The sequence below is a fragment of the Macaca nemestrina genome, chromosome 7, assembly GCF_043159975.1.
Source record: "Macaca nemestrina isolate mMacNem1 chromosome 7, mMacNem.hap1, whole genome shotgun sequence".
In the NCBI taxonomy this organism is placed as follows: Eukaryota; Metazoa; Chordata; class Mammalia; order Primates; family Cercopithecidae; genus Macaca; species Macaca nemestrina.
The window spans coordinates 176,918,834-176,933,436 of NC_092131.1; the positions used below are offsets into that span (position 1 = coordinate 176,918,834).

Below are 14,603 nucleotides of genomic sequence, written 5' to 3' on the forward strand. Positions count from 1 at the left end.
GAAGTCAAGTGTCAGCAGCAGCAGGGTGGGAGGTGTGGCATTCCCACAGCTCTGAAAGGAACACCCCGTGAAGGTTCGAGGATGCCCCTTTGGGAACACAGCCTCCACTGGGAGGATCCAAGTGGGCTGGCGCTGTGGGAGCACTTTGCTTGACAAGGGTAGTTAGAGTGGACCAGAAGGCGTGTTTCCGGGAAATATTTTCTCCATTTCCTCTCTACGTAGGTCTCTCAGATTTCTTAGAAGATACACAATTCAGGTGTCTCCTTAAGGACCATTTTATTATTTTCCAGAAAGTAGAAATAAAAGAGGGGGTAGAGAAATATCAGAATTCTCAGAGCATGTCTTAGCCTGCCAGGGAGTAGATTTTTGTCATTGTGGGAGCTAGAGGTAGAAAAAGATAAGGAAAGGAGTGAACCAATGAGGAAACACCGCTGCTTGGCAGGCCAGCATCTTGAATGTCCTCATCACACGAGTGTGTCCTGGATCCCATCCAAGGCCCTCCAGGAGTGGATCTGCCTCTAGATTTCCTGCTCTTATCCACTCTGTTGCTAGATCATAGAAGCAGCGCCATGATTTATTATTTAACAACCTACAAAACATTATTATAGAAATGAAACATTAAGCAGGAACTGTGAAGCCATTTACAGTGGAATCAACAAGACAGCAGGACGTTTGATGTGAGAGAGAAGGACTGCTCAGGAGACAAGTCATCCGTGAAGCATGGAACCGCCCCGTCCTGAAAACAACTGAGTTTAAATACTCCTAAACCAGATACCGTTTATAAGAATGTATCCTTTTATATTATAGTCATGCCGAATTAAGTTTGAGGACTGTTGCTCTGCAGCTATACGCAGATACATTGCAAAATGACTAACAGCTTAAGCTAAAATGGTTTCCCTTTTACTGAACTGATAGTACAATTTAGAATTACAACTTTTTTGAGGCTAGCTAGATTAGCGTGCTAAACACCCCTAAGCATTCTGTGCAGTGTGATGAGAGTTATCCACGTCCAAGTCCACCCCTCTGCGGAGCCTGTTCCATCCTCCCACCTAGAGTTGTGCTTTTCTGCAGGACTTACTATATATTCATGAGCTTGCATGAATTACTATCATTTATCTGCAAAAACTACTACATTGAGTATATTCTCCTAGAGGGTGGAATCACATCTGACTTATTTCTAGATGAGTTACCGTGCCTAGCCCCCCAGCCCCTGAGAAACTAGTTTTGCTTTGCTGTCACAGATCACCCGAGGGGCAGCCGTAAGAGCCTGGAGGCTGACCCAGCTGCGCTGAAGAAGAATTTCTTATTAGACTCAGAAAATATCCCTTCAGTTTTGGCTCTGATTCCTTTAAAAAACAGAGCAGAGGCTATGGTGGCTAGACCCAAGGGATGAAAGGAAAATTGGTCTATAAACTGCAGTTGTTTTCAAGCTGATGTCAAGTCTAGAGAAAACAAATCAGTGTAACTGTATACACCTGTCTTCCCAGGACCAAAATGGGAAGACAAGTGATTATGGAAGCAGTAGTGTCTAAGGACCACCAGGGAGGAGGTATCTAAAACACCTCAGTGACAAAAGAGAGGAGAAGTACAACTGCATGGTGTAGGACAAGAGACAACTAGTCACCACTAGTGGGAGGCTTCACGTAATTTCAGCTTCTCTTCATGGTTATGTCAAAAGAGAATTACCACCAATTTAGTTTAAAGATTAACTGGATTTTATTTGCAATTCTAGAGTTGGGAAGCTCCTCATTCTGTAAAACAGAGTAAGTGTTCAGATGAACTGACCTGATGAGGTTGGCTTTCTAGGAACAAAAGGGCTGAAGAAAGCGGAAACAGGGAGCAAAGAGTGGACTGGTCATTTCAGTTACTTTCCTCATAGCGTTAAAACACAGAGGACCTCGTTATTACGTTAACTCAGATAAACTAGAACCTCTTGGGGATTTTTGAAAACTGGCCTGTTTCAAAGTTCAATTGGATTATGTGGAACATGAGTGAGGCCATCCTAGTTTGTTCTGAGATGCTGGAGCCTGGTGCAGGGGCGCATCCAAAACAACAGCCTGCCATAAACTGTAACACTTACGCACAGAGCTTCTTAAAGGAAGTCATTCCCATGAAGTTGTATTTCCAAAGTTCAGAGGGTGAGCACCTTTTGGAACTTCATTTCAACCAGGTCATGTTTCACCACTGTACTGGCCTTCCAACACTGGCCTACGTACTCGACTGCTCCACAAAGCCAGCCCCGCACTTGTGGTGAAAGCTGCACAGGCAGGATTGCGGAGGGGGCATGTTTGCTCGTTTGCAACCTGGGATTGGAGGTGAGTTTCAGCGAAGGGGGAAACTCAGAGTTTCCAAAGTTTATTATGGAGTGCTTCCAAGGAAACAGTCTAGTATTAACCATTGATTTGGTGAAGTAGAGCAGTATTTTTTAGAAGGTAAAATCACAGACTTTGGCATCGCTAAGATGTGTGATTGAGCCTCAGTCTTGCTAACTGAGGCAGTCTGGAGAAGTCACCTCACCTCTCGGAGCCAACTTACCTCTGATGGGCTCAATGTCAGGATTCAGTCTATAGGGTTTTGCTGTGAAGACAAAGGCATCGTTATTGCTTGTTAAACAGTTGGGGAGTGCTAGTTATCTAGTAATGGTAGTCATAGCAACAGCAGTGTTTTTAACCATGGAATGTGAAATGAACATTCTGATTAGATGCAAGGCTACTTAAGGAGATGGCCGTGAGATGCCGACAAGGCCCCTACAAGGGCCATGATGGCCGCTTCGAGTTTGCTGGGGACAGACCTTCCTCTCCTCCTGAGTCCTGGTCCCTTTTTCTAAAGGCAAGGTTTCCGGTTAAATCCTCAAACGAAAACAATGTAGGCATTTAGGGCGATGGCTACTGACTTAACTTTCCAGTTTTGGGTAAACTCCATATGAAGAAAAAAGCTGAATCTTGTTATTTAAAAAAATTCTATATACTTTGTATACATTTCTTTCTATACATTTCTAAGTGAATTCGAAGGTTAAATGCAGGTGCCTCATCTTCTTAACTAGCTTCCTTTAATTCAAAAATTTCTAAACAGATTTAGCCACAAATCTAACTGAAACTCTCACATCCACATTTTTTTTTTTTTTGGTAGGAGACTTGACTCATTTCATCAAATAGCTTTTGAGAATCCTGGTCACTGGTATTGAAACAACATTGCAGGGTGCTGAGTGTTTGTGCAGGCCCTGCTGGCAAGGTGAGACTCATCTCCTTCTTTGGAGAGCTTCAGGGAGAGTAAAGCTCCTTCTCTGCCAGTCTGTTCTTCGAAAAACAAACTGAAACGTAACAAAACCCAAAAGGTCCAAAACCTGTGATTAGCTATTAAAATAAGTTGCATGGAACCCTATGGCTATTAGTATCATCGCTCATATTGTGTAAATGCATGGCCAGATCACAGATTTGTGTTTTGCATTTATTCCCATTGCCTTCTTTTCTTTTTCTTTTGTCCTAGATAAGTCTGCCAGTTTCTTAGCTGATTTTTACTCTATGCCATATTCCTCCAATACGCCTTTTAAAAGAAGCAGCTGGCATGTTTTAGACAACTCCTTGCAGGGGAAGTGAGAACTCTGAAGGAGGAAGGGGAGTCGGGGAGGCCCTTGGCAGGGTGACGGGGGCCCCTTGGTGAGAACTCTGAAAGAGGAAGAGAAGTCAGGGAGGCTCTTAGCAGGGTGATGGGGGCCCCTTAGAACTCTGAAGGAGGAAGAGGAGTCAGGGAAGCCCTTGGCAGGGTGATGGGGGCCCCTTGGTGAGAACTCTGAAGGAGGAAGAGGAGTCAGGGAGGCCCTTGGCAGGGTGACGGGGACCCCTTGCCCTCACAGCCCCTGAGCTCCCTGGCTTCTCTTCCTCTTGATAACTTTTGGGTGCTCTGACTTTGCTGCCCTCAGAAACATGTTGCATCTCCCTTGGCAAGCCTTCCTCATGTACTTTCTGGTGCATTTCCTAAGGGCCAGGATTGGAGAGAAGGAAGGGGTCTCCCAGACGCACCCCGTTCTTGCCATTTAACCTTATCTGTGCTACCCTGCAGTTACACTCTCTGCAAGCTCTGACCCAGCTTAGATTTTGCATCTAACCTTAATAGATTCTTCTAACCTCTTTCTGAACATTGCAAGGATCCTAAGACCCCTTTGTTATTATTAGCTGGCAAAGGCTCAGTTTTCCTCTTCTGAGCTGAACCCGTTATTAAACACATTTGCAAAACTTGCATGGGAGGCTTGAAGTCCACGTCTCAGGTATGAGTGACAGGATGAAGACCAGGGCATTCCGATTGCTTGAGTCAGGGGTGTGGGTCATGCAGTGACCAGTTTGTGCTGGATGAATGTGGGCAGTGACCCTGTGTGAGGTCGTAAGCTTTGCTGTGCCTTTGTAATCCCAGGGATGGATTCGACTAAACCATGTCCTCTCTCTCCAAGTAGTTCTTTGGGCACTGGTGAATATGTGCGTGTTGTTACCTATTATTAGTTGTGCACATTACGAATAATCCATACACATGTCTTTTTCTGAGCTGTGCTTGCTGGCCCAGAAGAGGTGAAGGGTGGCTCCAGTCCCATTTATGTGTCGATTAATGAATGGAAGGAATGGCTGGGATAAACCTGATGCTCTCAAGGAGACTCTGCAAAGACCTCTGCCTCACTGATGTGCTAATGGAGTATTTGCTCAGGGGCAGCATGTTGACCGGAGCAGAGTAGCCGTCGTGTAGACAGCAAGAACTGAGGAGGTGGAGCCCGGGCTGCCTTTGTGGGCTTTGCAGACTAAATTCGGCTGCAAACTCAGGTGGAAAATGCAAATCAGGTAACGGAGTCAGTGATAAATCGATGAGTGAAGATGAAGTATACCTAGCTTTTAAAAAATGAAAGGGAGGATCTGCCACAGGTGGTAACCCTTAGAGACAGTGGACACGGGAAAGAGGCAGCTAGCCCAGCCCAGCACCTCTGCACACAGGGTTCACTCTGCAGAGCTGCTGGGAGTGGAGAGGGAGTGGGCATTCCACAGCTACACCTGCAAGACAGGGCCGTTGCCCTGGGTGCAGTGCAGAGGCAATGCGTCCTCAGCTTATTCTGACATTTACCTCCATCCGCGTGTTTCCAAGGCAAATCCACCACACATTTCTGAAACACCCTCCCGGGAATCAGTCGTTTGTCACCACGTTTCAGCGGGACTCAAAGCTGAGCTCATGCTGTGATGAATGCCTTTTCTGTTTCTACCAGTGTGATCTTCCAGGCTTTAAACTTGCCGTTATTTCTGACCAATTCATTTCAGTTAAGGAATTTTTGAGTGTCTGCTATGGCCCTTTGTGATATGATCAGTGGACTGGAAGTGAAACCCCAGCCAATGCTGCTCTGGGTATCTGATGGGAGCTTGATGTCTCTCTGTTTATTTTTACCCACCAGTGGGTATCATGATTCTGAGACACTGGCCCCACTGCCCTGGCTTCCTGGCCCTACCTGGGACCTTCTGATGGTCTTGTCCATTTTTATGGTCCTCCGGGATCTGCCCCAGGTTCTAGAAATGAAAGCTCTGCCCAGCCCAGCAGAGAGCCTCCAGGATCTGTGGAGGCTCTGTGCTCTGTGGCCTTACCGTCTTTAAAAATTTTGCATCTCACCCCTTCTTACTCCATATAGTGCTTTGTATTTTACAAACCAACAAGTATCATAGTAAAGTGCACTCTCACTATGATTTGAGTCACTGGCACACACACAGGGATGAAGGAAAGCAAAACATTCTACTCTCAACATAGACACACATAGTGTCAAAAAGAGGGCTTGGCTGTTCTCTCCTTGCAAGGCCATGTGTGGGCACCCCCTGAGGTTAGACACAGGCCAAGTCACCACAGGTGCCTTCTTCCCAGCGGGACAGCTGTCCTGCCTCTCCCTGAGCAGGTTATTGAGGGGAGAAGGGTGAACTGCAGACCTGCCACAGGGACAGGGTAGAGAGACGGAAGAGAACCAGGGCCAGTCTGTCACCTTCGGAGGTGACCTGAGCTTGGGAACCTCCCCACCCCTCTGAACTGCGGGGGAGTTTCCCGCGCTGTCACCCAGGCTGGAGTGCCACGCTGCAATCACAGCTGCCTGTAGCCTGCACCCTCCAGGCTCGAGTGATCCTCCCACCTCAGCCTCCCAAACAGCTGTGACTACCTGCAGATGTGTGCTACCATGGCTGCCTAATTTTTTTTATGTTTAATATTTGTTAAAGATGGGGTCTCACCATGTTTCCCAGGCTGTCCAGCCTCAGCCTCCCAATGTGTTAGAGTCACAGGTATGACAAAAGCACCCTCCCTGTTGTCAACGTTCTGTCTTACTCGTGGCATAAAACTCCCTTAAGAGGGGATTTATGGCAATCCTCATTTCTCAGAATTTTATGCTCTTCCTCAGAACGGGAATTCCGAGAAGGCATCTTTCTGCACTTGTTGATTCTCAGTGACCTTTTGCTCAAAATAATCCACATCCCAAAGTGACACATTTTGGGGTGATGTCTTCTGAGCCACTTCACTCGGCATTGATGGAGGCTTATGTCCCAGGGCTGCTGCTGCTTGTGTTTCAGTTGCTCAGTGTCTCCACTTGGCTCCCATCTGTCTGACTCAGTTGAGTATGGTGTCCTGGCTGGATGCCTCCTGTCCCTGCTGAGGCCGAGCTCTGAGAGTGATTCTCACATCGCGTTCCTACCCTCAGTGCAAATCTTACGTGCTGGGTTTTTCATGTAAGGAATTGAGGTTTAGCACAGTGCTCAGGAGTCAGACGTCATTGAGTTTGAACCGCTGCGACTGATGGTAACGGGTGGTGACCGTGGCCAGGTCACCTTCCAGAGGAGTCTGCGTTTCCCCACCCCACAGTATGATAAAGGCTCTGCATCCATTTGTGTTCACACACGGAGAGGAAGTTAGCTTCCATTATTGGGAATCGCAGAGTAATGAGGAAATGAACAAATGGATGCAAACCCTGTGGTCTCCTCTCTCCCTGACAACCCTGGCCATGCCGGGGTCTGGGTGGGCAGGCAGGCGTTCTCTCCACCAATCTCCCAATGGAACCACGCGTACCCTGTCCTGGCCTTCGCTGGCTACAGCCCCAAGTCCTAGCTTCCTCCCCTGAGACTCCAGAGTCTTTGATATGCTGTCTCTTGGCTAGTTATCATTCTCTCTCACAGATTTCAGGTCCCTTCAGGGACCATGGAGGCCCAAGGGGACCCTGTGCCATATTATTTTCTGTTTCTGTTGCTCTACACAAGGAAGAAGCCAGTGTTTTCGTGTGTGCAGTGCTCCTGGCCTTGGGGCAGGCTGGCCTCGGGGTGGGCTGGCCTCGGGGTGGGCTGGGTTTTAGTTTGGAACCATTGCTTGTTCTCCTCCAAGGTAGGCAGAGTCCAATTTGGGCTAAATCCCTCCCTTGCTCTGAGTCAAATAAGGTCTGGGTAAGAGAACTTCCATTCCCTTTATGGTTTTTAAGTTGTGGAACTGAGTGAGACAGACGCATTCTGTGGGTCTGTGTCTTTCCACCCCACATTCCAGCTCCTGCACCTGTGATGGGGTAGCTCAGGGTAGGAAGGATGAGGACAGTGCTCATATCCATGGATCCTGTGGCCCTGGATGCAGCATCCCTCCCCTCTGTCCACACCCTCCTCAATCCTCCCCACCTGTGCCCAGCACCTCTGTGCCCACCAGGCAGACAACGCCCCTCCTGCCAGCTGCAGCCCCCGGACTCTTGCTGGCTGACCAGTGTTGGGTTTGCCTAATGGGGAGTGCCACCAGGGACTGGAGCATCAGTGGTTACAGAGTCCAGAAAACTGAATGCCTGTTCCCTCCTCGCCTTGCCTATAAAACATCTGCCTACAATTAGTATGATTTACTTAACACATGTTTTCAGAAACGCATTAATTATATCAGTGTCTGTATTTGCAGGGACTTGTGCAACTGTTTTTCATAAGAACGACTCCTTATTCTTCACCAGCAATAGAGGAGGGTGGTCATTTTACTACTTAGTAGGGGATGATGCTTCTTGTCACCAAACGGAACTTAGTTCGGCTTGCCAAGCATGCAGACAAGACCAAACACTGTCACTGGGATTCGCAGCAGGAGAGAGGCGTTTATCGCAGAGCACCCAACACTTAACCTGACCTCCTTGATGGCTTACAAGCAAGAGTTTTTAAAGGCAGGGTGCATTTCAGGAAAGCAGACATTACAGGTAAAATTGTACATCAATACATGGAGGTTATACATCGGTTTGGCCCAAAAAGGTGGGATATCTTGAAGTGGGAGTTTATAGGTCATAGATAGATTGAGATTATTTTATTTACAGTTGGTTGAGGAACCAAGGCTTTGTCTCAAAGATCTGCAGTCAGCAGAAAGGAATGTTAAGGGCTGACCTTAACATCGGGTAGTTAGGATAAGGAACCCTGGTGATTGTCATGTGGTGTTATACCAGAGTCAGGTCACCAGGGTAAGCCACAGTGTGCTGGGTCAGAGTGATGGGTTTGGCAAGAGTGATCGCCTGCAGGCATGACCTTCTTTAGGCTCCTCAGGAATAAATTTAGAACAAAGAAGGTGGTCAGAGTTCAGTCCCATTTCCCGCTTATCTGAGGGCTGTGTGATGGCAGTGGGCGTTCTCCATCTGGTAGGGGCTTGGGTTTCTGAAAAACAACTCAAGAACATATGCTAAGATGTTCTGTAGCGTCCCTGGAACATCTGCAGCTCTGACCTGTTTGGAGGCTGTTGTTTGAGTTCCTACTGTCTTCTTGCCTATTGGGTAGCCCCTTTACTTCTCTGGGGTCACTGGGTGCCTGCAATTTCCCTGGAAGGGACTCAGGACTTGGGGACTCAAGATTTTTCCTTTATTTCCATGCCAAGGGTGGGGTGGCAGGGCCCTAAGGGGGAATCTCTGCCCTGTTTCATCATCTTCATTAACTGTAATCAGAAATCGGAGATCAAGTATTTGGGTCAATCTTTAGAATGGACAGTAAGGCAAAGCGTTATTCAGCCTTTCCATTGGATGAACCTGGAATTGTTTCTTTTTTTTCTTTTCTTTTCTTTCTTTTTTCTGTCTTTTACTCAACAAATATTATGATGTCCTTAATAAATGACATTCAGGTAGGAAACTGCTCAAGCGTATAGGATTAAGGGGAATCAGAACATGCTATAACTAGATGGGGCATTTTACAAAGCAGATGATTGAAATCTTATGAGACATTTGAGAGAGATCGACCTGTTGAGAGAGGCAGAAGCGTGATGCTTCTCCTTTCTTCAGTGGCCTTTGTCGGAGACACTTGCTGTGCTCCTTGATGGGCAATGTGCTGGCCTGGTGGAGTAAGGTTTTCTTCTCTTGCCATCTGCTTGCAAAAGAGTGCGAATCCAGCCAGTTCCCCATGCGTTCTTAGTTTATGTTACTGTACTTTCTATCTTTAAACAACAGAACTATTGATAACCACATGATTTGAAAAAGAGTTAAGGAAATTAGAAAACAAAGATGATCAACAACCACAAACTAAACTCAGGTAGACTGCATGGGCGCTCATTTTTAGTTTGAAAATACACAGAAAATAGGCCTGTTTTAAATGATGCCATTCTCAAGGTAGTCTCTCAGAGAGACCTGGAGAGTCCCTCGGGGTGCAAAGGCTGTGGGGGCTCCCATGGCTTACCTGTCAAACATTTTATCTAAATCATATTTCCAGTTGTCTCTGTGAATTTTGTCTTGTTACAGCCAAGTAACTGTTTTCTAGAATGTCTAAATGGCCCTTAATGATTTCTCCTGTATGTGCCTGTTTTATTTTCATACAATGTTTCTTCCCTGTGTTTCTCAAGAACTCAAAATTTAAGGTCAACAAAACCACCTTGCTCATCCAGATGGCAAATAAAGATGATGAAGATGCTGTTTTCTGTCTATATTTTTTTGGCAAAGCCGTGCACTAGGAGTTCGTATGATTGTCCCCAAATGGGTTACATGATTGAAATCCGTTTAGTTTGAGAATAGCAGGTGCTTTTGGTTTTCCTGAGTTGAAGTTCTACATTATTTTAAAAAATTTTAATATATTCTTTCTGCCTTTCAAAAGGCCAATTTCCCTCAATCCCATTATCTCTTCCCTCCTCATTTTCTTCCTGGAGAACCTTAGTCCCTTAAATCTCTAGCACGTTCTTCCACGGAAGATGCCCCAAATGGCTCTCTGCTTTGTGAGTGCTGCACCTGGGTGGAATCACTCCTCTCCTCTTTCACTGTTGAGAGTCAGCAGCCAGAGACGTCCCAGCCAGCTGCACAGGCTTGAATGCTGGCTCCATCACTTGTTGGCGATGCCATCTGAGGCAGCAGTGCACCCACACGCAAAATCGGGGAACAGGAGAAGTTGTTTTACAGGGATCCAAAGTGCTTAGAAGAGTACCTGAGAGAGACTTAATACCAAATAAGTATTAGCTATAATTACTATTAATATGATTCCTCTTGAACCTTGGACTTCATGCTGGAACTTTCTGCAGAAGATCCACAAGCAAACTCCTTATTTTCTAAAGTGAATTAGTAGAGGACATGGACTTTGGATTCCAAGTACTTCGATTCAGGCACTTGAGTCATGGGTGCATATTGCAGGAACTTAGTCATCTCTCAGTGTAAACAATGACCTAAGAACTAAAAATGGCAAAGGACAGAATGCACAACCCCAAGAGAGGAGCTCTGTGCCCATGAATGTGATTAAGACCTTAAGAAGTCTTGGAGTGAATTCTTACATTGCATTAGATGCTATACATGACCCATTACAAACTAGAGATCATGGTCCTCTGATTCCAGCCATGGCCACTGCGGTGTTCCTGGGAGACCACTGGCTGCAGTCTAGCAGGTGCACTCTCCTGGGAATGGCTCCCCACAGCCCTGGAACACACAGAGTGGCCATGCCTTAATTCTCCACACAGTCTCACGTCAGAATCCTGGCCATACTTGGACATCCAGAGGCCAGAGTGGAATGAAAACAATCAACTTTCAAGCATAAGAGATTCCCCTACTTCTTCCTTTGTTCGCATGTTTTTGTTGATTCTTACTTACTTTTCTGAGGATAGATATGGTATAATCTAAAGTCTTGATTCATTCGTTTTAAAAGGATGAAAAGTGGGGCTGTGAATAATTTAAAGATGTAACATCCATTTGTATCTTTATAGCATTTCATTTTAATCCAGTATTAATGTGGGTCAGCCCTGATGAAATTCTCTTATCAACAAATGGAATATTTTGTTTATTGTGTCAAAATCTGAGAGCAGTTGATAATTAGAATTTTTTTTTCTACTGAAATAATAGAAATGTTACCAAAAGGCCAGGGACTCTGTCTAGGTCCTTTGCTTGCTGCACAGAAAGCCAATCGCTGAGACAACAAGTATTGCCAGGGAGGAAGGCTTTATATTCAGGTGATTCCAACAGAGATAATGAATCTCAAATCCATCTTCCCCACCACTAAAATTGGGGGCTTATATATAAATCCTGGAGAAGGGATGTAGCTGTGTGGGGGGGTGGGGAAGCAATTAGGGGAGGGGCAAGGAAGCAGTCGTGATGGATGAAGGGTCTGGTGTCTCATTGCCTGGATAGGGCAGTCCGATGAGTTTCAGTTCTTTGCTAGAGAGTGGGTTTCCTGAAGAAGGAACTCAGATGAGGCAAATGTAAGCTTCAAGTTTTAAGACCAGAGAGTCAATTTCTATGTTTACTTAAAAACCCATAAATTTTTCTGTGGGACAATTGGGCCAGCTTCAGAAAGGCATTACAAAAAAAAAAAAAAAAAAAAAAAAAGGAATAGGAAGAAAATAATATTTAAAAGATTCACAATCTTACTACCCTAACACAGCCACTTCTTGCATTTCTGCAGGGTTTGCAAAAATGTTTAAAATACTAGATGTGCAGATGATGATGCTAGACAGACAGATGGTTAGGTATGGAAAGGTGTCTAGTACCCTGTCCCCTGTGCCACACTTCACACTCACTATGCTCTTGCCTCCCCTGCTGGGCAACACTCCAGCGAACCCATTGAGTGCTGCCCCTGACGGGCCTGGCCCACGTCCTCGTTGCAGGCACACTGATCGTCCCCCTCTTCGTGTTACAGAACACTTGCCTCTACCATCTCTTCTGTGTTTTGGATCATTTCTTTGAGATTAATTTCAGACTCCGTCTGGGTGTAAGGTGGGCTGTTCCTTAACACGGTATGTCTGCCTTCCCTTTAGTCTGTTTCTCCCACTGGAGCTGGAGAGGGGAAGGTGCAGGTGAGAAGCCGGGCACCTGGGTGGGGTTCCCAGAGGGTGTGAACTGAGCTCTGAGGAAGTATCAGGCGGGGTACATGGAGGCCGTGGACTGAGCTCCGAGTGGCCTCCATCCTCCCAGGCTGCTCTCTGCACAGCAGTATGGGCCTTGCCAAGGCCAGGGGTTTGGCGGTGCTGCATGTTTGCATCCCTGGTGCTCTCCGTGTGTGCCAGCACCTAAGAAGGAAAACATTTTTCAAAGAAAAAGATCATGTTTTCACCAAGCTGCTAAATTTAAATCTAGATTTTAGTTTCTCTAAGTGCAGAACCATTTTCTTAGAAGGCCTGAAATGCTGAGTAGTGTTAGCCAGCCTTACCAGCTGCGTAGGAAGTGGTTCTTTGAGAACCTAAATAATGTCTAGTGCTGCTTGACCCTCACAGCTACCCAGGAAGCAGGTCCTCACCTGGGCCTGCCCTTTCTGTCACTTGCACTGGCAATGCTGGCTGATGGGGTAGCCTCGAGTTGTCAGTGTTAAAGCCCAGGGTGACGTCATGCAAGGCAGCCTCTCTGTGCCTCAGTTTCCTCACCTGAACGTGAGTTGACTGGATTTCAACAGGTTCTTCTTGCAATGCTTTTCACTGACCTAGCAAGGAATCGCCACAGTCACGGCTTATGATGAGAATGTATTTGATCTCTCAGGTATTTAAGATGGAAAGGTTGAGAAGTAACAGATTGGATTATTTTCACATCCCTGCAAGTGAAGCCTTCTTGCATGCTGTGCATGCAGGATAATGGTAGTGTATTCCATACATCATTCTGGCAGTGATATTTGTGAGCTTAATGGGGCTCCTCTTTCATTCGGAAGGCTAAGCATTTCATAGCCGTTTCTGTAGGAAGCATTATTTAATGGGACCGTAGGTTTCCTTCCAGGAGGGGAGCTGAACATGGCCGCTCTGTTGCTGGGAATGGCGGGTGCCTGTGTTGCCCCCGCTGCCTGGGGTGAGAGGAGTCACGGCCGCTCTGTTGCTGGGAATGGCGGGTGCCTGTGTTGCCCCCGCTGCCCGGGGTGAGAGGAGTCACGGCCGCTCTGTTGCTGGGAATGGCGGGTGCCTGTGTTGCCCCCGCTGCCCGGGGTGAGAGGAGTCACGGCCGCTCTGTTGCTGGGAATGGCGGGTGCCTGTGTTGCCCCCGCTGCCTGGCGTGAGAGGAGTCTTCACCCTCCTTGGAAGCTCCCACCTGATTCTGCTGCTCTGACAAAGACTAGGGTTCCTTCTTCCTTCCTCCGGGGTGTGGTCATCGCATTTACTTGGTGATTAGTAATCAAACAGTTGGTTCTTCCTGACTGAATTATCTTAATTCTGTTGGCTGACTTAAAATAATCACAGTGTAACACACAGGCTTTACAATTTTAATTGAAAACAACAGATATGCCTGAAAGCTGTCTCCTCTTGTCCTTCCCGTGACCGTACCATAAACTAAAGCACAGGTGCCTTCGTGTCCCGGACACCGCCCTGCACTGCGTGGAGAGGGGAAGGCAGCGGAACCGGAGCCCGTGCCTAGGGTGGGCTGCCGATTGCTGAGTCTGAGATTTTACTTACAAAGGCTGAATAAGTTTATCTGTAGATCAAGATTTATGATGTTTTCATTCCTGTCTGAAGAAGAATCTGAGCGAGGAATGCTGGGCGTTTGGGTTGCTCATTCCGTGTACACTTCCCACCTGCCTTCCGCCCAGAGGGATGAAGAGGCAAGCGTGGAGCCCTGGTTCCCTACCCACCACCAGGCTGTTGAGGGCACGGCCCAGGAGCGGTGTGAGGGACTTTGCAGCCTGTCTAGTAAAATGCATCTGGAGTTGGCAGCTGCCCTCTAACAGGCGCCCTCCACCTGCCCTGGTCTTTGAGAAGTCTTCCCTTAGAATAGGGTGCTGAGAGAGCTGGTGCCCAGAGGAAGTGCCTGTGGGCTGCTGTGGATGGAGAGGGAGCCCTGAGGACAGACTCCACATGGCCAGAGCTTCCCGGGGAGGAGGAGGAGCCCAGATGAGAGACCCAGAGCCTGTGACTGAGACGATCGGCAGATTAGGGGCTCCCTTTGGAAATGATGACCACTTTTGTGCATTTATTTCTCTGGATGTGTCCTGCAGGCAGGCACAGGCACAGAAATGGCAACATGGATGCATTTGGTGCTGGGATGTGCCAGGCAGGCATGAGTTCACACAAATAGGCAAAGGGTTGAGGCCACCGCAGAGAGGGGCTGAAGGTCAGGAGGGCCCTGAGCTGATGGAGGTGGGGAATAGAGCGCCCAGGCATGAGGACCCGGCACTCCTGGGTGTGGACAGGCAGGTGCCCTGGCGATGCCCTCAGGGGACTGTCAGGGCACACGCCCACACCTC

General features: G+C 47.3%; 1 protein-coding gene and 1 long non-coding RNA gene across 8 annotated transcripts in view; both read left to right on the plus strand.

Moving 5' to 3' along the window:
• LOC105497446 (gamma-aminobutyric acid type A receptor subunit gamma3) overlaps window positions 1-14,603 on the plus strand; it is a 560,409-nt gene that overhangs the window by 239,177 nt on the left and 306,629 nt on the right. Inside the window, exon 1 of one of the 7 annotated variants that reach the window (XM_071067298.1) lies at window positions 770-2,808. The exons of 5 other annotated variants lie outside the window; for them this stretch is intronic. In XM_071067298.1, the coding sequence (XP_070923399.1) occupies window positions 2,759-2,808 (50 nt within the window). In that variant the 5' untranslated portion in view covers window positions 770-2,758. Of the gene's footprint in view, window positions 1-769; window positions 2,809-3,129; window positions 3,232-14,603 lie in introns of those variants that run through there. One more of the 7 variants, XM_071067301.1, reaches the window with a different exon arrangement.
• LOC139355519 (uncharacterized) overlaps window positions 2,819-14,603 on the plus strand; it is a 37,385-nt gene continuing 25,600 nt past the window's right edge. The window contains exon 1 of the long non-coding RNA XR_011606296.1: window positions 2,819-2,865. This is a non-coding gene — a long non-coding RNA (uncharacterized lncRNA). The remainder of the gene's footprint in view (window positions 2,866-14,603) is intronic.